Source organism: Rana temporaria, chromosome 12 (assembly GCF_905171775.1).
Source record: "Rana temporaria chromosome 12, aRanTem1.1, whole genome shotgun sequence".
NCBI lineage: Eukaryota > Metazoa > Chordata > Amphibia > Anura > Ranidae > Rana > Rana temporaria.
Window position 1 is genome coordinate 115,571,547 of NC_053500.1, and position 25,752 is coordinate 115,597,298.

General features: G+C 44.6%; 1 protein-coding gene across 1 annotated transcript in view; it reads left to right on the plus strand.

Moving 5' to 3' along the window:
• LOC120918616 (protein-glutamine gamma-glutamyltransferase E-like) overlaps positions 1 to 25,752 on the plus strand; it is a 53,378-nt gene that overhangs the window by 9,323 nt on the left and 18,303 nt on the right. The window contains exons 2-6 of the mRNA XM_040330289.1: positions 14,470 to 14,643; positions 20,628 to 20,861; positions 20,946 to 21,064; positions 21,145 to 21,273; positions 24,604 to 24,781. Of these exons, the coding sequence (XP_040186223.1) occupies positions 14,470 to 14,643; positions 20,628 to 20,861; positions 20,946 to 21,064; positions 21,145 to 21,273; positions 24,604 to 24,781 (834 nt within the window). The remainder of the gene's footprint in view (positions 1 to 14,469; positions 14,644 to 20,627; positions 20,862 to 20,945; positions 21,065 to 21,144; positions 21,274 to 24,603; positions 24,782 to 25,752) is intronic.

The window sequence follows — 25,752 nt, forward strand, 5'->3', positions numbered from 1 at the left end:
GGGCGGCCTGCCTTTAAAATGCTTCCACGCATGCGTCGAAGTCATTCGACGCATGCGAGGGATGGCGGGCGGCCGGACATGTACGGTAGGTCTGTACAGACGGCCGTACATGTCGGGGGGACAGGTTTCCAGCGGACTGTTTTAAAGCAAGTCCAGGAAACAGTTGTCCGCTGGAAACCTGTCCGATCCGCCCGAAAATGGTCCGCTCGGGCCTACACACGGCCCGAGTGGACTTGTCCAAGTTCTTCGGGACAAAGAACCGCGTGATACAGGCAACCAACCGGAGGCCAGCAGACTGTAGCCGGCTAGGTATACGCCGCGTTCTGTGCTGAGCGGCTAATTCAAACTGTACCGCACTTTTAAGGAATAAATTAGTTTTACTTTACCCGAACGTGCTTCACTATCTTTTGGCATCATTTCTTCCTACTGGGCCCTAACTGCACACACTCACGGATCGGAGGACAGTGCATCCGAGGGCCATCCATCCTACTAGGATATCGGGGGAGTACATTCTGGACAGGGAATCGGTGACACTGAACCCGCAGGAGAAGACAGCATTTGCCCTCTATGTGAATTTACCACTGGATGAAGGTAAGGGCAATGTGAGACTCCTACTGGATTCATTCACCTGACCTAGAAGACCCACTCCCCATCTTTTCCCATTATAGTTCAGCCATTAACTCTTAGTGACTTGTGCAGTTTTTTACAATTCATATTTTATCTGATGTAATATTGATCATTTTTTCATTTCATTCATTAATTTTTTTCATTTTTTCTTGTGTCTGTTTCACTGGCCCTTTCACTTTATAGAGGCTATTTTCACTGCATGTTTTGGTTTTGCAGCTCACTTGTTTAGATCAACTTTGGGTGATTTGCTGTTGTAGCCAATCAGATGACTACACGGCCCATTGGATGCTAGGTTTTGCACTTTTATAATACTTTTGTTGTTTTTTGTGTACATTGTAGCGCTGATCATTATTTTTCTCATATTCTATTCACGGTTTTTGTGCATCTTCAGATTAAGCAGCTTCAGTTATTTTACACGTGTTCATTTATTACACGTTCTAACACTGGCAGTAGCGCAATAGACCTTTTCTACATATGTATAGCATCTACCAGATATACCAATCCAGGGCTGCAGAAGTCCATAAAAAGTCAACGACCAGCTTTACGGAGGTAGTTTTAATTGCCCCAATATCTTAACAAATGTCTTACATTCATAGAAGGTATAAAGAAGGTAGTATTTTAGCCAAACACATTTTGGATCGGTTGTCATACATGATTTATAACCATATTATTGAACAAAGGATTAAAGGATTGCATAATAACCGATTGCATAAAATCTCTTTGAATTGCACGATAATCATTCAACAAGCTGCCTGAGTGTTCCACTTGTTAAGCAGGAGAATCACAATTATGGGTGGGAACAATAATATCCTAGAACAATTAAATAGACTGAACACCTGAAAATAAAACTTTTAAAGCACCACATCAGTACACTTAAACAAATTATATATATTGGGAAAAAGGTGGAAATAAGGGCCGTCTAATTGAGCCACCCCCACTGCGCGTAACTGGAGAATATAAGTAATTTTATATATGTATATATATATATATATGTGTATATATATATATATGTGTATGTATATATATATATATATATATATGTATGAAAAAATAAAAAAAAATAAAAAAAAAATAAAAATAAAATTCATTTTGATTACCACCATTTTATTGAAATTTTATGATGGATAATAATATATGCAACTCTTCAATATAATTTTAGGAATACCGCCTATACTATATGTATTTAATTCAGTTTTATATATATTTATGGTTGATTATGTGTTTTTAGATTATGGAATAATATATATTCTTTTTTAGATTCATATAACCATGTAGTATGCTCTCACTTTAGATTAATGAGAGATATTGTACTTTGTGTTTCTGACTTTACACTGTTAGATCGTGTTTGTATAGACCTGGAGGTGACTCGTGGTCATGGGGACACCCGAATGGCTGTTAGTTATTTCTTAGAGGGATATCCCCCTTCTTTCAGTTTGCAGTACACTCTATGCTTGATGGGTGTCATACACCAGTTTCACCACTGGGGTTAGACACTGTATCGAATATAGGCAGTGGGAATGGGTGTCATACACCAGTTTGACCACTGGTGATAGACACCTCATTGAATACAGGCAGTGTGATTAGGTGTAGTACACCGACGTCACCACTGGGGGCCTCCACCTCGCACACATGTTTATGCTGCTCTGTTTGGTCAGAGCTGCACACTTGCATGCCAGCACAGCTGAGTGGGACGTTTGTCCACACAGCTGATGCTTGTAATGAACGGAAGGCGTGCACCAATGTGCAAGTGAGGGGGGGACCTTGGCAGCTACATATAGCGGCATGTGACATCTGGTAAGCATCCCCATGATTAAATCAGTATGATGAAACATGTCGGGGCGTGGGTACTAAGTTACAACCGCATACCTTAAACTGAACTGGTCGGGCGTGGAACGGTCCATCTGTCACCAATATAGTCATCTGAAGAGCGACTCCAGTACACCTTCATAGGGCTGTGAGTAAACCTGGGCTATTTGTTGGTCCGCCGTGACCACTGGTTCACCTGGAGGAAAATTTTCATTTGTGTTTACACCGTGTGATGTTTGGATTTAATCACTGCTTATGACAAGAGTCATTTTTGTGAGTGCATCTATTGGGAGATTTTTAGTGTTTTTATTAAAAGTTGTGTTGCAATATCACACTATTGTGCTCTCTCTCTTCATTATACATGTGGCTGTCATCTTGGAGTTTTTCCTTTTTCCAACGGATCTCCATTTATTTAACTGAGTGCTCCAGTTTCCAAAGAGGGAGTTCCATCAATTAAACTGAGTGGTTCAGTTAAAAAGCCTGTGTGCCTTAACACGAGAGTGTCAGGCCATTTATTGTGGTGAGTTTGCATTCTGATGGGTGGTGGAATCACGCAGTCACTGTGGTGTGGTGAAAGCACTGTCTGAAGATCGTGAAGGGACTTCTTCTGTTCTCCATTTATGAACTTCATTTACGTTCACACAATCAGTTTATGGATTTTTTTTTTGCCAACCTGTTATTTTGGGTGTATTATTGACACCTATTTTTTGACACTGATATATTGTTTCACATAGAGGGTGGATCACTCATTATTTTTCACTTAATAGTCTAGCAATATTATATGTGTGTTTTTTTATTTGATTCTCTTGAGCGCTGCTTAATATCACATTTGATACCTTTTTTCACATCAGGTAGCACTGTATTTGCATATTACATTTTGAAAATTATATATATTAAACGTAAAGTCTAACACGTTACAACTCCTCCCAAAGTGGATTGTTCTGTTGTGAATAGGCCGGAAGAATCATGCAGCAAATGTAAACGATGTGAAGACGGAACTCTAAATTAAGTCAGTATTCTAAATTAGGTTCTTGTTACCTGTTGCTAGGGATTAGCAAAGCTGAGCATTTTCATTTACAGTACATTTCTGGAAAAATCAAGGAATTTGAACAATATTTCATATTTTGGCAATACACATTGCTGTCAATGGAAAGTCAAATTCATGGTGGTTTCCAAGATGAAATGGTCTTTAAATGGATCTTGAAAGTCATTGACGCTCCGACGAAATTTGCATCAGTATAGAAGCTTTTTTTCCTTGGGAAGGGCAATGTTTTTTACAGACAGGATATAGTGGAAGATAGGGGCAGAGAGTTGACTCCCTGCATCAGAAAGTTCCCAAACAAGTACTACCAGCTATTAAAGCATATATGAGCCTTTAGTGGTTGGGTATACATCTACTTTAACAACCTATGCATTAGTTCTTTAAATTGCAGTGCAGGGGTACACGTTCTTATGTGCCCTGGTTGTGTGCACAAATATGCACATCCAAAATACTTTAAAAAAACGATATTTAAACATAACAACTGATTGCTAGCTAGCTTTTCAACACCTTCTATTGTAACGTGGTATTTGTTTATTAAATAGGGTATTTTCCCTGTCACGTCACCTGTGGCCAGGTGACAAGTGCACTTCCGTAAGGGTCAGGAATGCACCTCAGGGTAGTGAACCCTATAGCCGACTGCTGCTATCTGAGAGGAAGCGTGAACCCAAGATCGCCCAGGGCGCGGAGTCTAAGACCCAGCTTTGTGTTCACCAGAGCCTCTAGTGGTGAGGATGGCCTTCGCCGCAGCTGGGCCCTGGGATCCCCTAGGTCGCACTCCACAGAGAGAGAGGGGAAGCAGCAAGCAGGACAAATGGAAGTGATGGGTAAGCCGAGGTCAGGGAAACAGGCAGACAGGGTAACGGAGGGACAGGCAAAAAGGTCAAGGGCACAGGCAAACAGGAGAAGTCAGGGATGAGCCAAAAACGGTACACAGAGAGGTAATCGTAGCACACTGCAGACAGGAACTAAAACAAACAACACTGTTGAACACCACTGCAGGCCTGTAGTGCAACAGTTAATATAGACTTCCTGGGATGGCCTGGGTGGGGCCATACAGGAAGTAGAGGAGATAAGAAGGTAACCAGAACAGAGTCAGGCCTCTTAATGGACAGATGGAAACAAGTAAGCTGCCAGACTATTGCATATCCATGACATTCCCTTTATTTTTATTTTATTTAATTTTTTTTATGATAATTTTGAGCTTGGGGTGATAAAAGTGCATCAGGAAATTGTTGCTGATAGTATTCTGTTCTTAGTAACACCCAGGCTGTGGTTTTTGTCTGTAGTAAATTTGTAGTGCCCTGCCCTAGTTGGGCTAAGTTTAGTTTTTGGATCTACTGTACTCAGTGGAGTAGTGTTGTGTTTTTTAGGTCTGGTCCGTTTTCCCTAAGCTTAGTGGTTGATTACCGTATTTGGCGGTGTATAAGGCGACCGGGCGTATAAGACGACCCCCTAATTTTACAGTTTTTTAAGATTTTTTGACTGTACTCACCGTATAAGACGACCCCCCTTCCGAGGCTTTCGATGCTTCATATTTCTTCCTTCTGGAGCCATATTCTTCTTCATTCTTGCTGGAGCTGAAGCCATATTCTTCTTCCTCCTTGCTGGAGCTGGAGCCAATATCGACGAGTGATGTATTCTATTAATGAATACAGAGCCTGCTTGGATTGGCAGAGGCTGTAACATCATCAGCCCACGTCTCACTGACTCTCAAAGCCAATCCAACCAGGCTACTGTATGTAGCCTGCTCGGATTGGCAGAGGTTGCTACTCCAATCTGAGCAGGCTCTGTATTTATTTGAATAAATCGCTCACCGTGATTGGCTAAGCGGTATATACTGTATGTAGCCGAAGCTACATACAGTATTACTGCACATCCAGCAGGAATCCGAGCAGCTGACCCGGCGTATAAGATGACCCCTGCTTTTTGGCCAGTGTAAAAGGTAGCCTTATACGCCAGCATATACAGTACTTCTGCCTGCCTCTTGAAGAAGCTTCCAGAGAATAAAGCAGAAAGACCAGCCAATAAAGTTAAGAATATTTATTTGCTCTTTGCCAGTTCCCGAGAGGGGCAACCAGAAGGTGCCCTCAACCAACTTCTAAGAAGATAAATGTTTGGGAGGCTTGCTCATGGTGTTCTTGTCCTGGGACTTCTGCCCTTGGGGGCAGCCTGTGTACTGGAGAGCTGATGTTGGGACTATGCAGCTGCTTGGCTGAGGGCCTGAAGGAAGAATTTAAAGATATCTGCTGGATGGCATCACCTAAGGAAGCCAACCTAAAGAAGGATGCTTTCATCACAGAAAACTGTTGCATATAAGTTGGTGGGTAACAGGTGTCCTTGGACATTGTGAGTAGGACCCTTGCTTAAAGGTCCATGTGTGCATGTGCATTAGGGGTTGAATGTCCGTATAAATACATAAGGGGTCCATATAGTGAACTTGATGTTTGAGTTATTTACTTTAAGGTCATCACAGAGGACAAGGGGGCACTCTTTACATCTGTAGAAAAAGAGATTTATTCTCCAAATACGTAAAGGCTTCATCACAGTAAGAGCTGTGAAAATTTGAAATAGATTCCCTCAAGGGCTGGTTCTGTCCAGCTCGGTAGGTTGCTTTAAAGGCCTGCATTATTTCCTAAATGTACATAATATAACTGGATACTAATATTTATAGGTAAAGTTGACCCAGGGAATATACAGTTTGCCTCTTGGGGAATGGCAGGAAATTGCCTCTTGGGGGAACAAGAAGGAATTGTTTTACCCTGCTGGAGCAAATTGGATAATGGTTTGCTGTTTTTTTTTTGTTTTTTTGTTCCCTTCCTCTGGATAACATATAGTTTGCTGCATAAACTAGGACTGTTCCTTTAGTCCAAACTGATGAAAACGGACTGATGGTCTGATGGTCTGATGTGCGTACACACCATCAGTTCAAAAACCGATCGAGTCCAACGCGGTGACGTAAAACACAACGACGTGCTGAAAAAAACGAAGTTCAATGCTTCCAAGCATGCGTCGACTTGATTCTGAGCATGCGCGGGTTTTGAACCGATGCTTTTGCGTACTAACCATCGGTTTTGAACGATCGGTCAGGCGTCCATCAGTCCGATTTTAAAGCAAGTTCTGAGGCCCTGTACACACGATCAGTCCAAACTGATGAAAACGGACTGAAGTCCAGTTTCATCAGTCCAAACCTACCGTGTGTATGGCCCATCAGACTTTTGTCCTTCAGACCAAAGTTTTAAAACTTGCTTTAAAATTGGACTGATGAGAGATCAGTCAAAACCGATGGTTAGTACGCAAAAGCATCGGTTCAAAACCCGCACATGCTCAGAATCAAGTCGACGCATGCTTGGAAGCATTGAACTTCGTTTTTTTAGCACATCGTTGTGTTTTACGTCACCGCTTTGGACTGATGGTGTGTAGGCACATCAGACCATCAGTCCATCAGACCATCAGACTTTCGCCTTCAGTCCGTTTTCATCAGTTTGGACTGATCGTGTGTACAAGGCCTAGAACTTTGGACTGAAGGACAACAGTCCGATGGGCCATACACACGGTCGGTTTGGACTGATGAAACTGAACTTCAGTCCGTTTTTATCAGTTTGGACTGATCGTATGTACAGGGCCTAAGAGTCTCAGAATTAACTGTCTATCCTCTCTTCCTCCAACAAAGGCTGCTGCTAGCGGATTTGTGAGTAAGAGGCTGTGTCTGGTTTTTTTTGTTTGTTTTTTTCTTTTTGGAGTGCACACTATCCCACTCACCTGTTGGGTCTACAAAAACGCCATCCCCTAGACCGGCCATATTGTTGGGGTGCGTGAAATTTTGTATGGTCCTGGCAGTCTCTGAACATGTGGGTAGACCTGGGTCATATGCAGTGGTCCATTCGAGGGAGAGCATTACACACCTTTGTTACACTGCTTTGTCATCTATGGCATCCTTATCCTTAATTTGTATTAGAATTCCTGGCTGTACGCCGACAATCCTCCCTAACTAAAAATGTGCAAAGGTCTGTACAGCATGTGTTTTGCATGTGTTCATATGCCCAAGATTGGCGGATGTTTTGTGCAACTACTGCTAGCAGCCTGTTAAAAATCAATGACAGGAGTGGTAGTAGCAATTGTCATGCACATCCAAGCATTTACATACATACATACAAGGCCCTTTCCTCAAAAAACAAAAAAAATGAATGTTTAGGTTGTTGGTCACTTGCTGCAGTGAAGGCTTTCTCTGGGATGACACATGCAGTAGGGTAGGCTTGTACCTCAAGCTCATAATGGGCCACTCCAGCCAGTGGTATATCCTTGAAACCCTGTAGTCCATAGATAAAAAAACTTGGGAGCAATGCACACTGGGATATGTACACAGACTTACGATACGCTGCGCCGCCGTAAGAAGAAGCGCAGGTACATGAATCTAGCCCAGTATGTCTTTCATCTGCTGCAATAAGTTTCCTTGGTTGACCACTGCATCTACTGTCTTCAATGTTGCCCGTTTTTTGTGCTTCTTAAAAAGAACATGAATAGGACATCTTAAAAACCCCAGTCCGCTTTGAAATCTTGGCCTGGAAGAGACCTTGCTGATTCAGTATAACTATCTTGTGTCTTGTTGCTGGGCTCAGTCTTGGTGTATGACCTGTGACATGAAACCGTCTTCCACAACCTCACCTTAGTAGCAGAGTTTGGCTGTTCCTAGCCCAGTTTTAAGCCTCCTACACAGCCTTTTCTGTTTCAGTTAATAACTGCGTTTCAGCCTACATATGAAATTAATGATCATTAGCACCTGCTTGGTATATTTGGTTAATCATACATCTGACTCTAATTCTACAAAACCCGTCACTTTATCCACTTGGGGACTGCCGCACGACGATATACATCAAAAGAATGGCACGATTGGGCACAAGGGCCTGCATGTACGTCCCCTTTAGGAAATCACATGAACATATTCGCCAGCACACCATGGACCGTAAATGACGTCCAAAAATGTATTGCAAAAGGAAGCATCACAAGAAGTGCACCGTTTCGAGGCCACACAGGACCTCTTCATCAGGCAAGGAGGCACTTTCCTGACGAAGAGGTCCTGAGTGACCTCGAAACTTTGCATTTCTTGTGATACTTCCTTTGCAATACATTTTTGGACGTCATTTACGATCCATGGTGTGCTGGCGAATATGTTCATGTGGTTGATTGTTCCAGTGCCCAGCTGGTGATCGCTTCAGCACCCACCTTTTACCTATGAGCCGTCTCTCCAGGAATGTGTGCGATTGGAATATTGTCTAGACCCTTTAAGAACCCAGCCGTGGGTCACAAGCGAGGCGCCGGTGGTGCTCTCGCGACCCGGTCCGAAGCTCAATGACCGCGCCCGCGGACCCGATCGCCGCCGGTGTCCCGCGATCGGTTCACAGAGCTGAAGAACGGGGAGAGGTAAGTGTAAACAAACCTTTCCCCATTCTTCCTAGTGGCTTGTCAGTGATCATCTGTTCCCTGTCATAGGGAACGACGTTCAGTTGTTAAAAAAACTTTAATTGGGGTACCCACCGCGTGTCTGCTAAGCAGCGCATATTTCTGCATGTCAGGAAATCACGCAATTTTGTGCATGTTACTGATCTAGCCTCAACTAATCCAAGTGTTTATTTATTCAGGCTCATTATACAGTGTGTTATTGCTAGTGTGAACTCTGAACACCCTGTCATGCTAAAACTTGAAAATAGAACTTTATTATTATTACTGCTAAATATTATTGAATATTATTGTGGTTGTTATACCAGAGCCTAAACATACATGATGGAACATGAGGCATGCCATTAATCCACATAATATACATTTATAAATTACATCAGATCAGATTATGACTTATTACTATAGTGATGAATCAGCTTCCAAATTATAAGCGGTACAGCTGGTTTTCCTAAAACAAAGTTTCCAACTCATCTATAATGTGCACTGCTGGTATGTGTTATATCTTGCATATGTTTTGTGAAACTTATCAATATTAATTTAGAGCCGGTTCACACAGGGGCGACCTGGGATCCGACTTCAGGTCGCCCCTAGTCGCCTCAAGTCGCGCTGCATAAAGAAATGAATGTAAGTGAATGGAGCCGTCTTAGGCCTTGTACACACGAGAGGATATCCGCTGGAAACGGTCCGCCAGACCGTTTCCAGCGGATAAATCCTCTGGCGGATTTGAATCTGATGGCTGTACACACCATCAGATCGAAATCCCCGCGGAATACATCCGCGGCGACGTGCGCGACCCTGAAGGTAAATACTTCCACGCATGCGTTGAATCATTACGACGCATGCGAAGGATGGGAGCGGACGGACTGATCCGGTGAGTCTGTACAGACGACCGGATCAGTCCGCTGGACTGGATTCCAGCGGATAGATTTCTTAGCATGCTAAGAAATTTTTATCCGCTGGGAATCCGTCGGCTGGATTTTTATGCGCTGGGAAATGTCCGCTCGGACGTACACACGACCGGATCTATCTGCTGGAACTGATCCACGGATCAATCCCAGCGGATAGATCCGGTCATGTGTACGGGGCCTTAATGTACACTACTGCAGTCGCTTTGACTTGAAAAAAGGTTCCTGTACTACTTCAATCCGACTTGTAGGCGACTTGTACCCATTGATTTCACAGGGAGGCAACTTTACAGGAAGTCGCCCCAGTGTAAACCTGTTCTAAGGCAAGCCCCTCCCTCCCACAGGGGAACTCCACGCCAAATTTTAAATAAGAAAACTGTATGGGTTCCCCCTCCAAGAGCGTACCAGGCCCTTAGGTCTGGTATGGATTTCAAGGGGAACCCCTACGCCGGAAAAAACATTGTGGGGGTCCCCCCCAAATCCATACCAGACCCTTATCCGAGCACGCAGACCGGCCTGTCAGGAAAGGGGTGGGGATGAGCAAGAACCCCCCCTCCTGAGCCATACCAGGCGGCATGCCCTCAACAAGGGGGGGTGGGTACATTGGGGCAAGGGGGCGCCCTGCGGCCCCCCCCACCCCAAAGCACCATGCCCCCATGTTGATGGGGACAAGGGCCTCTTCCCGACAACCCTGGCCGTTGGTTGTCAGGGTCTGTGGGCGAGGGGCTTATCAGAATTTGGGAGCCCCCTTTAATAATCTCGGCCCCACACCCTATGTGAATGAGTATGGGGTTGTACCCATTGTACCCCTACCTATTCACCTGGTGGAAGAAAAATGTCAATAAAAAAACACTACACAGGTTTTTAAAGTAGTTTATTAGGCAGCTCCGGGGGTCTTCTTCCGACTTCGGGGGTCTTCCGACTTCTGCCGGGTACCACCGATGTCTTCTTTCAGCTGTTTTACCAGCGGGGCCCGGTCTTCTCCCTTCTTCCGACTTTGGGGGGTCTTCTTCCGACTTTGGGGGGTCTTCTTCCGACTTTGGGGGGTCTTCCGACTTCTCCGTTTTCTTCTTCCGCTCTCCGGTTCTTTTTCCCTTCTGCCGGGCACCATCACTGTCTTCTTTCAGCTCTTTCACCAGCGGGGGCCCGGTCTTCTGCGCCGCCTTCTTCTCTTCTTTAATGTTGACTCAACGCTCCCTCCCGCTGTAATGCCGGGTGTGCGGTACGCTGTGATTTATATAGGCCTCTTATGACGTCATAGTCCCAGCATGCTCCGGGTGGTAACGACATAAGGGGGCGGTGTAATTATGTCGTCACCACCCGGAGCATGCTGGGACTGTGACGTCATAGGAGGCCTATATAAATCGCTGCATACCGCACACCCGGCATTACAGCGGGAGGGAGCGTCGAGTCAACATCGAAGAAGAGAAGGTGACGCAGAAGACCGGGCCCTCGCTGGTGAAAGAGATAAAATAAGACAGCGGTGGTGCCCGGCAGAAGGGAAAAAGAACCGGAGAGTGGGAGAAGTCGGAAGACCCCCCGAAGTCGGAAGAAGACCCCCCAAAGTCAGAAGAAGGGAGAAGAGCGGGCCCCCGCTGGTAAAACAGCTGAAAGAAGACAGTGGTGGTGCCCGGCAGAAGGGAGAAGTCGGAAGAAGACCCCCGGAGCTGCCTAATAAACTACTTTAAAAACCTGTGTAGTGTTTTTTTATTGACCTTTTTCTTCCACCAGTTGAATGGGTAATGGTACGATGTACCCCATACTCATTAACATAGGGTGGGGGGCCGGGATCTGGGGGCCACCTTATTAATGGGGGCTCCCAGATTCCGATAAGCCCCCTGCTCGCAGACCCCGGCAACCAACGGCCAGGGTTGTTGGGAAGAGGCCCTTGTCCCCATCAACATGGGGGCAAGGTGCTTTGGGGTGGGGGGGCCGCAGGGCGCCCCCCTGCCCCAAAGCACCCACCACCCATGTTGAGGGCATGTCGCCTGATACGGCTCAGGAGAAGGGCGCTCGTTCGTCCCCACCCCTTTCCTGACCGGCCGGTCTGCATGCTCGACTAAGGGTCTGGAGTGGATTTGGGGGGACCCCCACGCCGTTTTTTTGGCATAGGGGGTTCCCTTTGAAACCAAGGTATTCTCCTGGAGGGGGAACCCATGCCGGTATTTAAAATTTGGCGTGGAGTTCCCCTTCCTGGAGGCGACTTCAAGTCATGTTGTAAGTCACGTCGTGATTCATACTCAAGTCGTCTTCAAGTTGCCTCCCAAAGTCGCACTGAAAAATGCATTGCCCCTGTGTGAACCGGCTCTTAAGCTGTGCCATGCACTTGTGTGACAAAGTATCCTGTTCTCTTTGTATTGATTCCTTTTGTGTGAAATCCTTGGTTGTCCTGCCAGTCCTTCTGCTTTCCAATTAAAAACTGACCACACTAAGCAGGAGAACACACTGTGGTTAGTTCTCTAGCTATGCTGAGAACCCAGCCCGCTCTTCTCCAATGATCAGACTTGTCCTGACCCCCCTCCACCCCGACAGCCTTTCACTGGAATGTTCAGTGTGCTGCCATTTCTCCTCCCCAAGCTCCTATGGAGCTGAAAACAGAGGTTATGTGGTCACTTATAAAAAAGGGTAAAAAGGGTGTTTTTTTATATTTTTTTTACACAAATGTTTTGCCTTTCATTTCTATTTTACAAGGTTTATACTTTCTTTGAAGAGATTTACGGTATTTGTTTTTGCTATTTCACTTAAAATGGTTACAAAGTAAAAAAAAATTCATTAAATGAATAAAGAGGTTTATACATTACTTAAATACTTTGTGCAATGGTATGGCACAGATATGCCCCTTACCTCCTCTTCTGGGCCCCCTGCTAGCACTCTCCGCTCCTCCTCTTCTTTGTGTGCCCCTATAATAAGCCCCTTGCTATGGCAGCACACATGTGGGCTCGCTCCCAAGACGGGTTGTGTGTTTCCTTATACACACACAGCACGGCTTGGCCTCGCCCCCTGCTTCCTCCTCACAAGATTTGATTGACAGCAGGCGGAGCCAGTCTTGACAGTGCAGAGAATATTTGGGTGATGCAGGATGCTTATAAAATGAAAGGAATTTCATTCAGATTGCTATTTAGCAAGCTTCCCATAAAGGAAATGATGCCCTAAGAGATTAGAGGAGGCTGTGAAGATTCTTTGAGCTAAAAAAATTGCAGAGTCTCAGGTGCAAACTTTATTACAGCACAGGAAGGGGGAGCAGCGTGTACAGGGAGGGGGGGGGCAGTGTGTACAGGGACAGGGCGCAATTTGTACATGGAGGGGGGGCAGTGTGTACAGGGAAGGAGGGGCAGTGTGTACAGGGAAGGATGGGCAGTGTGTACAGGGAAGGGGGGAAGTGTGTACAAGGAAAGGGGGCAGTGTGTACAAGGAAGGGGGCAGTGTGTACAAGGAAGGGGGCAGTGTGTACGAGAAGGGGGCAGTGTGTACAGAGAAGGGGGGCAGTGTGTACAGAGAAGGGGGGCAGTGTGTACAGGGAAGGAGGGGCAGTGTGTACAGGGAAGGAGGGGCAGTGTGTACAGGGAAGGGGGGCAGTGTGTACAGGGAAGGGGGGCAGTGTGTACAGGGAAGGGGGGCAGTGTGTACAAGGAAGGGGCAGTGTGTACAAGGAAGGGGGCAGTGTGTACAAGGAAGGGGGCAGTGTGTACAAGGAAGGGGGCAGTGTGTACAGAGAAGGGGGCAGTGTGTACAGGGAAGGAGGGGCAGTGTGTACAGGGAAGGGGGTCAGTGTGTACAGGGAAGGGGGGCAGTGTGTACAAGAATGTGGGGTCAGTGTGTACAGAGAAGAGGGGGGGCAAGTGTGTACAGAGAAGGGGGGCAGTGTGTACAGGCAAGGGGTGGCAGTGTGTACAAAGAAGGGGGCAGTGTGTACAGGGAGCACGGTGGTGGGAAAAGGGAGTGGGTGCAACTTTTAAGCCATGCCCATTATTTAGCATTATTTAAATACATCCACATTTTGCCATGGCGCACTACTCCGCAATGTGTCTCTCGTTCTCAAATCCAAAAGTTGGGAGGTTTGCAGATATACAACTATGAAGCTGCAGACACAGAAGTGCCTAGGCACTAAGGAAGTGCACATCATGAATCAAAACAAAAGGTGAATTTTTGTTGGGTAGTGCTTAGGCCAAAGCAAAGTTTTCCCTGGCAGATATTCACGTTCGAAATTCAGGTCTTCTTTAGTGGCATTTTTAAGCAATGAGTTACTTTAAACTCTTAGCGCCGGCACCTCCTAGCCCTTAAAGAGGTTTATGATGCCGGGGGCAGGGCTTAATATCATGTGATTGGCTGTCACGGTGGTCATGTGATCCGAAAACTCCTGAATGCTCCTTTTGGTTAGGCAACGGTAACTGTGCAGGGAGTACTCCCACCACACGTGTATTGACAGCAATTCACGCAAATATGCGGCCCCTCTGTGCCAAGAGGCCGCATATTTGCATACAGTCGGCACAAAGGGGTTAAAATAGATTCTACCTTTAGACTGTGCACACTGGACACAAACATAAAATATGAATTCTGATTAATACCATTGCACTGTACAAGTTTTCCTTATTAAATGTTTTGTTTTCTGTTTTTTTTATCATCTTTATCTTTTAGACTTACAGGTCATCAGCTATGACTCTCATCTCACTGCCAATAAACCAAATCATCGCACCAATGCTTATGACTCTGGTGACCCAATCTTGAGACGAGGACAACCATTCACCATGACCTTCAACTTTAACCGCCCTCTTCAGTCAGGAGAAAATTTAATATTTACCTTTGATATTGGTAAGTCAATACTATCATACTATAAAATACCAACAATCCCAACAACCATTTATATAGATAATGTGGTTGATTTACTAAAGGCAAAAGGACTGTTCACTTTGCAGGGGAATTGACTCTGATGTAAGGAGGACTGAGTTGGGGACAATAACCTAAGGGGAACTCTAATGGAGACCCTGATTTGAAGGTCAAGTAAAATGTAGAATTTCTTTTGGTCCACAATTATTACAATGTGGCCTACATATTGAGAAGTTTGGAGACCCCTTGCTCTAGACATTACAGGTCCTTGCTCTACGTACCAATCCCTTTGATGGACTAGAAGTGGTAGTAGTTCTAATAAGCTCCACACAGTTCCTTTCTCTAGAGACCAGAAACCCATCATAGGATTCAGTCAATAAGCAAAATATAGAGACATAAGGTACGTCCTCCAAATTCTTATTCCAAAATGTTTGAAAAAACAAAAGGGGTCACCTTGACCAAACATTCTCATATCTCAATGTTTCCTGGGCAAGAATTCTCAATGCTCTTCCTGTATGTACTTACCCTAAGGCACCCTTAACACTTGTGCAAAACCACTGTGCGATCTGCGTACTATTTTCAGAGACATTTAACAGGTACCTGTTTTACGCGTAATTGCCGCATGCATTGTACACTTGAACGTGTCTTGTTTGGCTGCCTACCATATGCGTGCGTACAGGGTGACCAGTGACCAGCCACCATACCATTATGAGCACCCACCTTATATTGAGTTGGTGCCCCCTTTGTCACTAAAATAGCCCTTACCTGTTGAGTCATGGACTCCACTAGGCCTCTGAAGGTATGCTGTGGTATCTGGCACCGATAGTAGATCCTTTAATGCCTACAATTTGTGAGGTTGGGCCTCCATGGATCAGACTTGCTTTTCCAGCACATCCCGCAGATGTTTGTTTGGATTTAGGTCTGGAGAATTTGGTGGCTAAGTCACCACCCTGAACAACTTCCATTGCTACTAGGTCTAGTTCTGATGCTCACATTTGTAGCTGCTTTTGGCTGTTGACACGGGTCGGCATGGGCACCCTGACCCGTTTGTGCCTACGCAGCCCCACATGCAACAAACTGCAATGCAAATTTCTGACACCTTTCTATTGGAACCAGCAATAATTTTATCAGCAATGTGAGTGTCAGTAGTGCTTCTTTGGAATGGACTACATGGGCAAGCCTTCGCTCCCCCCGTGCATTAATAAGCCTTGACCAACCATGACCGTGTTGCCTGTTAATAGGTTTTCCTTCCTTGGATCACTTTTGGTAGGTCCTGACCACTGCAGACTGGGAACATCCCACAAGAACTGCAGTTTTGCAGTTTTGGCGCTGCAGCTGACCCAGTGGTCTACACATCAACACATAAACTTCAGGGACAACATATTCACTTGCTACCTAATATATCCCACCTGCTTTCAGGTGCCAGTGTCACAAGATAATCAATATTTTTTACTTTACTTGTCAGTGGCCATAATGCTATTATCTATTACATATAGCACCATTGAGTGTGCTAGAAGTGTTTTTTTGTTAGTATAGCCAAGCCTGTCTGTTTTGTCTGGGTTGGGAGTGACTCAGGCAGAGCTGGGTGACTCACAGGAAGCATCACTGAGACCTCCCACTTCTTTCCAGAACATTCTGCAATCTTCTGTAAAGGAAAGGGGAAAGGAGAGGTGGAGCTGTTCTGAGGAGACCTCATTGGCAGGGGGCAGGCCTTCACAAACACTCAGGGTCAGCCCAGCTGGGGAGGAGTAGTTTGGGTGGAAGCTGGATATGGAGTGCAAGGCTGGGGTGGTGACCTTGGGCCGGCGCTCCGGTGCGGACAGGACCCTCTCAAGACACATGGAGGTGTCCTGGACAGGTGGCACAGGAGCAAACAGAGGACAGCAAGATAGCACTGCCAAGCAAATCTCCAGGAACTACACGTTTCTGGTGAGTGACACACAGTCAGGAAGGACTGGGGAGGCACACCTGAGAGGACTGGGAGATTGCAGTCTGGGATGGGTGCAGAGCTAGTGGAGTGGACTGTGGTGGCGCGGGCAGTGGAGAGAGGCAGCTGCAGCCAGAAGGGCTGGCAGGGCCTGAAGAGGTGGTGCTGGGATCAGTAGCCACGTGGACAGCTAGCATTGGGACTACCTATTATTTTGCTACACCATAAAAGCCCGAAGTCCCTGCCTGCAAAGGGCTTTTGCTTTGGGCCTGGCTGAGCCAGTGTCAGGCCTGTATATCAACACTAGCTGGTCCTGGAGAGTGAGATCAAGAGCCAAGTAAAGTGCTGGGGAGAGAGAGAGTCGAGTCTGTGCTGGAGGAAGTTGTATATACTGGAGATGTATATAGTTCAGTCCCTACATTTTCTGCAATTAACTGGGCATCTCATATCTATCTACCCTATTCCCATCCAAGTTCAATCCCCTCAATAAAAATACAAAAACAAAGTGCATGGACTGAAATAGACTTTTTGATCATGGGCAAATCAACTTAAAGGGGTTGCAAAGGTTTGTTTTTTTATTTTCTAAATGGGTTCCTTTTAAGCTAGTGAGAAATTCAGACAAAGAAAACAAAGAAAAAAAACATTTAGAAGGAAAATCAAAGGAAAGGGTAAGTGAACCAACAATGCACTAGCTTAAAGGAACCTATTTAGAAAATAAAAAACAAACCTTTACAACCCCTTTAATATTAGCACCACATTCCTTAATTAGTTAGATATAGAAGGAGAGATTGGGATTTTTAAGGTACAAAATAAATTTAAATGGTATCAACCATAATATATAAGAAATGTTTGTATTTTAAAGAACAAAATAAAAAATTGTTAAAACATAACAATTGGCAAGTACAAATCAACAAAGTTTTATGTATACTGCTCTATAGAATGGAGCTCCCAACATGTTTCGGCCATATGTCGGGCTTCTTCAGGGGATGCTGTCCAAATTGAAGTACAAGCCTTCTATTCTAACATCAACAGTTGATTTTTGATCATATATGACATACAGTGGGGCAAAAAAGTATTTAGTCAGCCACCAATTGTGCAAGTTCTCCCACTTAAAAAGATGAGAGGTCTGTAATTGTCATCATAGGTATACCTCAACTATGAGAGACAAAATGTGGAAACAAATCCAGACAATCACATTGTCTGATTTGGAAAGAATTTATTTGCAAATTATGGTGGAAAATAAGTATTTGGTCGATATCAAAAGTTCATCTCAATACTTTGTTATGTATCCTTTGGTGGCAATGACAGAGGTCAAACCTTTTTTTGTAAGTCTTCACAAGGTTGTCACACACTGTTGCTGGTATGTTGGTCCATTCCTCCATGCAGATCTCCTCTAGAGCAGTGATGTTTTGGGGCTGTCGCTGGGCAACACAGACTTTCAACTCCCTCCAAAGGGGTTGAGATCTGGAGACTGGCTAGGCCACTCCAGGACCTTGAAATGCTTCTTACGAAGCCACTCCTTTGTTGCCGGGGAGATGTGTTTGAGATCATTGTCATGCTAAAAGACCCAGACACGTTTCATCTTCAATGCCCTTGCTGATGGGAGGAGGCTTGCACTCAAAATCTCACAATACATAGCCCCATTTATTCTTTCATGTACACGAATCGTGTTCCCATTGCAGAGAAATGGCCCCAAAGCATGATGTTGCCACCCCCATGCTTCACAGTAGGTATGGTGTTCTTTGGTTGCAACTCAGCATTATCTCTCCTCCAAACACGGCGAGTTGTGTTTCTACCAAATAGTTCTACTTTGGTTTCATCTGACCATATGACACTCTCCCAATCCTCTTCTGGATCATCCAAATGCTCTCTAGCAAACCTCAGACAGGCACGGACATGTACTGGCTTAAGCAGGGGGACACGTCTGGCACTGCAGGATCTGAGTCCCTGGCGGCGTAGTGTGTTACTAATGGTAGCCTTTGTTACATTGGTCCCAGCTCTCTGCAGGTCATTTACTAGGTCCCCCTGTGTGGTTCTGGGATTTTTGCTCACCGTTCTTGTGATCATTTTGACCCCACGTGAGATCTTGCTTGGAGCCCCAGATGAGGCTGAGGTAGATTATCAGTGGTCTTGTATGTCTCCCATTTTCTAATTATTGCTCCCACAGTTGATTTCTTTACACCAAGCTGCTTGCCTATTGCAGATTCAGTCTTCCCAGCCTGGGGCAGGTCTACAATTTTGTTTCTGGTGTCCTTCGACAGCTCCTTGGTCTTCACCATAGTGGAGTTTGGAGTGTGACTGTTTGAGGTTGTGGACATGTGTCTTTTATACCGATAACAAGTTCAAACAGGTGTCATTAATACAGGTAATGGGTGGAGGACAGAGGAGCCTCTTATAGAAGAAGATACAGGTCTGTGAGAGCCAGAAATCTTGCTTGTTTGTAGGAGACCAAATACTTATTTTCCACCATAATTTCCAAATCAATTCTTTCCCAATCAGACAATGTGATTGTCTGTCTGGATTTGTTTTCAAAATTGTGTCTCTCATAGTTGAGGTATACCTATGATGACAATTACAGACCTTTCTCATCTTTTTTTGTGGGAGAAATTGCACAATTGGTGGCTGACTAAATACTTTTTTGCCCCACTGTATAAAATTCTTAAAGGGGAGTTCCACCCACAATTTCACTTTTTAAATATAAATACCCCTGTAATACACAAGCTTAATGTCTTCTAGTAAAGTTAGTCTGTAAACTAAGGTCCGTTTTGTTAAGTTGTTACAGCATTTAGATTATAATCTAGAAATAGACCGTGGCCATCTTAAGTGTGGGCATCATGAAGCCAGACTGTATCACTTCCTGGATTTCAGCTGTGCATATCTCGCACATGCTCAGTGCACAAGCAGTGTAATAGGTTTCAGTCAGGTTTGCAAGGACTACTGGGAAACATGATGCCTATCCCAGAATCCCTTGCAAATAGCCTAGGCAAATAAGGAGGAGGAAGTAATGAAGCACTACAAAATAAAGGTATTTACAAGCAACAAATTAAATAAAAATTGTCCATTCTGAACACTATGAGATTAGAGCATGCAGCACAGACAAACATAAAAAAATGGGTGGAACTCCACTTTAATTTTAAATACATAGCAGCTTAACACATACATGTGCATGGACTGTTTTCTGTCTGGGAGTGACTGAAAATTGTGTGCCTGGCTGGGCAAGCCGACAGACAGACCACAACTACCAGCAGCCCTTACTGGGTTACCGCTAAATACACTGGCCCGGATTCTCGTACGAGTTACGCCGGCGTATCTCCAGGTACGCCGTCGTAACTCTGAGTCCGAGCCGTCGTATCTTGGCGCCTGATTCAAAGAATCAGATATGCCAAAATTTCACTAATATACGACCACCGTAAGTCTCTTACGTCATCGTATCTTAACTGCATATTTACGCTGGCCGCTAGGGGCGTGTACGCTGATATACGCCTAGAAATATGTAAATCGGCTAGATACGGCAATTCACGAACGTACGCCCGGCCGACGCAGTACAGATATGCCGTTTACGTTAGGCTTTTCCCGGCGTAAAGTTACCCCTGCTAGATGAGGCGTACCAATGTTAAGTATGGACGTCGGAACAGCATCGAATTTTTCACGTTTTACGGCGTAAGTCGTTCACGAATGGGGCTGTGCGTCATTTACGTTCACGTCGAAAGCATTGGCTTCTTGTGGGTTAATTTGAAGCATGGGCACTGGGATACTTTCACGGACGGCGCATGCGCCGTTCGTAAAAAGCGTCATTTACGTGGGGTCACATAAAATTTACATAACACACGCCCACATCTTCCACATTTGAATTAGGCAGGATTACGCCGGCCTATTTACGCTACGCCGCCGTAAATTTGGTTCGAGAATACGGCACTTGCCTGTCAAAGTTGCGGAGGCGTAACGTAAATAGGATACGTTACGCCCGTACAAAGATACGCGCTTCTACGTGAATCCGGGCCACTGTATTTAACTAAAATGTCTGTTGTTCCCTCTCCTCTAGGTCCTTCTCCATCAGAGAGCTACAGAACAAAAGCAGTGATTCCTCTGTTTGGGGCTGGAAATAAGAGCTCATGGAGTGTGATCTTGCTATCCAACAGCAATAATACCATTAGTGTGACTATAAACAGCCCTTCAGACGCTGTGATTGGACATTACATTATGAGTATTACTGGAAACTCTGGCAGGCCACAGCCCATTTGTGGATTGTATCTCCTCTTTAACCCTTGGATTCAAGGTATAAAGCACGCAGTACGTTTTTAAACCATTTTATCAGTATATCAATAAATAGTTGGTGTTTATGTTTTTTCCTAATTTCCAGGGGATGACGTATTTTTACCCGATGAGAGTGAGAGACAAGAATATGTTCTGAATGAAAAAGGAGTGATATTTGTGGGAAGTGAACATAGCATCTCACCTCTGTCTTGGAGCTATAATCAGGTATCTGGAGTATAATATAAATCTTCATGGCTTACATTGGTGTAAAACTGAAAAGGTAGCTGATAACTGTACTATGTTAGTTTGACAGGAGCATGATTGAGATTTGTCTTACTGTATTGGACAAGAGCGTTAACTACAAAAAAGACCCAGTTTTGGATGTTTCCCAAAGAAATGATCCGCTCTATGTATGCAGGGTAGTCCATGGAACGGTGAGTTTTAACCTACATTACACATCATTTGCACATAGACATGACGTAACTAAACAAGAAGGATCGGCCAAGATGAGTGTGGCTAGAAATACTAGGGGGGTTAGTTATTTCAAAACAAAATATAGCATGGAGACATAGATGGGTGAGTTTGCGTTAAACCCTTGGCGCCCTATAAAGGGTTTGCCATGCTGAGAGGTGGGGCTTATGGCCACGTGATCATCGTGATTGGTTGTCATGGCAGTCACATAGTCGGAAAACTCCCGATCGCAAGCAGCAATCATAAACTATCCATGAGCTGCCGGTCACTGTGCCGGAAGTGCACAAGGCGCACGCTCTCGGCACAGAACTGTTGGCGCTATTGCATGCAAACATGCAGCCGGTCGCTGCCAAGGCCTGGCCACCGAGAGGCCGCATATTTTCATGCGCTCTGCGCCAACTGGTTAAATATTAAAAATGATTTAAATGGCATTTTCAGTCTCGGGTGCTCAGATACAGTTTAGCCTCTTGCTGCCAAATCACGTACCTGGTATGTCATTTGACTTCAAGTGGTTGTACCCCCGTAACGTTTTCTGAGGCCAACGGTCGGCTCTCTTGTAATAAGAACGGGAGCAGCTAACCAGCCGTGGGGTTGTTATTACACTGTCTTCCGTGGCTCGCACCAGGAGGCCTGAGCTACTAGCCGGCACGTCCATCGGCTAGTGGGAGACCGAAGAAAGCCAGAATTGGCTTTGATTAGGTTGCCGCTAGGGTAACCTGGAAGCGATGACATGACATCACTTCCGGTTTACCGGCATCTTATTGGCGCCATTTTTTTTAAATCGCCTGTATTCAAAAACACAGATCTTGGCGTTTTGAATGCTTTCAAGTGCAAAGGAAGGATTTGGGGTCTTATAGACTCCAGATCCCTCCACAAAGAGTACCTGTCACTGCCTATTTTATTTGTTATATTTTTACACTGTTGCTTTAATTTTTTTTGTATCCCTTTTATTTTGTAAAAATCCTTGTGACAGCAATAAAAGTGCTAAAAAAAAAAATTAAAATGTAAAATGTAAAAATATAACAAATTAACAACCAACAAAAAATGTTTTGTTTCCCTATCTCCCCATGCCAGGGAGCAAAGGCGAACGTGTGCGTTGGTCCCGCCTGCACGCAAACCACGATCACCCCACACATTTTAGGTATTGCCGCGAATGTCGAATCATGGAAAGTAATTTTAGCACTAGACCTCCTCTGTAAATCTAAAGTGGTAACCTGTAAAAGCTCTTAAAGCATTGCCTATTGATAGTAAAATTTACGTAATTTGTCGCCATTGTGCAGGAATGCGCAATTTTAAAGCGTGACATATTTGGTATCTATTTACTCGGCGGGACATCATCTTTTATAAAAAAAAATAATAATAATTGGGTTATGTATTGTGTTTTTATGCATTAAAATTTTAAAGAGTGTATTTTTTCCCCAGAAAATGCATTTGAAAAACCGCTGCGCAAATACTGTGTGACATAAAAATTTGCAAAACCCACCATTTAGGGCCTCTGCTTTAAAAAATATATAATCTTTGGATGTCCTTACTAATTTTACGGATTTTCACATGTAAACAAAAAGTGCCAGGAAATGCCTGGTCTTCAAGTGGTTAGTCAGGATTCATAAACCTCTGCATAGCCCGGTCCCCGTCACCCTTTGTGTTGCTGCAATACAGCTTGGTTGCAGACTTCCCCATGCCTATTATTTACTACTTTAGCCCTGGACCATTTGGTTGCCCAAAGACCAGAGCACTTTTTGCGATTCTGCACTGCGTCGCTTTAACTGACAATTGCGGGGTCGTGTGACGTGGCTCCCAAACAAAATTGACGTCCTTTATTCCCACAAATTTTATTTTGGTGGTATTTGATCACCTCTGCGGTTTTTATTTTATGCGCTATGAAGAAAAATAGAGCGACAATTTTGAAAAGAAAAGCAATATTTTGCTATAATACATATCCCTCAAAAATCCTTAGTTTAGGCCGATACGTATTCTTCTACATATTTTTGGTAAAAAAAAAATCATAAGCGTATATTGATTGGTTTGCGCAAAAGTTATAGCGTCTACAAAATAGGGAATAGTTTTATGGCATTTTTATTAATATTTTTTTTTTTTTACTAGTAATGGCGGCAATCAGTGATTTTTATCGTGACTGCGACATTATGGCGGACACATCAGACACTTTTGGCACTATTTTGGGACCATTCACATTTATACAGCGAACAGTGCTATAAAAATGCAGTGATTACTGTGTAAATGTGACTGGCAGTGAAGGGGTTAACCACTTAAGTGTGTCCTAGGGAGTGATTGTTAGGGGGCGTGGCTTATTGTGACACATCACTGATCACTGCTCCTGATGAGAAGGAGCAAGCGATCAGTGTCACTAGGCAGAACAGGGAGATGCTTGTTTACACAGGCATCCTCCGTTCTGCAGCTCCGTGACACACGATCGCAGGACACCTGCGAACATCGAGTCCACAGGTTCCACAGGGGCAATCACGGAGGTCGTGTGCCCGCACGGCGGCAAATTTAAACTGGCGTATATTTACATCGATTTGCCTATCTGTGCCATTCTGCCGACGTAAATATACAGGAGCCGGCCCTTAAGTGGTTAAAGAGAAAAAGACAGGCAAAACTCTAATTGGGCCATCCTTGTGCTAATTTAACCTATGAGAAGGCTTTGTTTTGATGTGCAGTAAATAAACAGTAAACAGGACAATTTATTGGTTGTAGTAATGTTTAAAAGCTAGTTAAACCACTTGACCTCCTGAAAATGTACCCCCCAATGACCAATCTATTTAACTGACAATTACGCGGTCATGCAACGATATTGCAGTGGACAATCGGAAACTAACTGACACTTTGCAGGAACCAGTGACACTAATACAGTGATCAGTGCTAAAATGATGCACTGTCACTGGACTAATGACTAATGACCCCCTTCTTCCTCACCGTGACACGATCGCGGATATGAGTCTGCGGAACCCGCGGTCGGAGTAACGGAGCTTGCGCCGCGTGCCTCCACAATGCCTCTTCTTAAAGGGGACGTATATATATATATATATATATATATATATATATATATGTCCTTTTGCCTGCCCGTGCCTTTCTGCCGACATATATCTGCGTGCGGCGGTCGGCATGTGGTTAAGCTTTGTAAAAAAGATAAAAACTGGAAGCTCTCCTTGCCTGATTGTTTCGCTAATGTCTAAATACACCTTAACATTAACTATGAAAATCAAATTTTTCTAAATAACTTGAGAGTTTATCTAACTGGCCTCTCTATGTTTTTCACATACTGTATCTGCAAGTTGAACAGTAAAGATGAAGATGGTGTTCTTGTGGAAAACTGGAGCGGGTTCTATGATGATGGGATCTGTCCCACCAGCTGGAATGGAAGCTCCGTCATCCTGAAAGATTGGTATTATAAGGGTTTTAAGCCTGTGAAATATGGACAATGCTGGGTGTATGGTGGATTACTCTGCACAGGTAAGAAGACATCTACATAAAGTTCTGTATTGTGCACAGCTTTAAATAGCATACAAATTCTTAAAGCGGGTTCCGGGCATCAACAGCCAGATAGAAGTGAGTAAAAAATACATTTTACATTAAAGGCAAGCAGTTACCGTATTTATCGGGGTATTGCGCGCTCCGGCGTATAGCGCGCACCCCTAATGTAGACCCGAAATTCCTGTAAAAAAACATTTTAATACTTACAGTTTTGGTGTCTTGCCCGGCGTCCATCGGCGGCCTTGTCCGGTCCGGCGTCCGTCTACGGCCTCGGTGGTGTCCTCCCGGCTTCTCCCGCGCTGTCTCCGAGTCGAATTCCCGCGCTCAGTTTGAACGCCTCCGCCGACATATACCGAGCGCAGTACACTCGGGTACATTCGGCCAGGCTCGGCTTCTCACGCATAAACGTCACAGCCAAGCGACCACGAGCCAAGCCGAGCCTGGCCGAATGTACCCGAGTGTACTGCGCTCGGTATATGTCGGCGGAGGCGTTCAAACTGAGCGCAGGAAGCGGGTATCGGCGTATATCGCGCACCCGCGATTTTCCCCTTATTTTAAGGGGAAAAAAGTGCGCGGTATACGCCGATAAATACGGTAATAGAAAGTTCATTTTTAGGGTGAAACTCCGCTTTAAGTCCTCTGACCACTGTTCAAGGAGCTGACTCCAATTAAACATCTGCTTAGTGCATGATGATGTCAAGTCAAAAGAGAAGACTTCCTTGTTATTTTAACATATTTGGCCTTATGTCTATAACTTGCCTGTTGGGTCATTTATAAATATTCTGCATTTTCCTGTATGAAATTGTCATAACACCAGAAGTAGGGTTGCACCGATACCGATACTTGTTATATTTATTTCAGTCTGGGTTCACACAGGAGCAGTGCGGGTAACTACATGCGATTCAGACAGAAATCACCCCACAGTCCTGTTCAAATTGCATATGATTCTT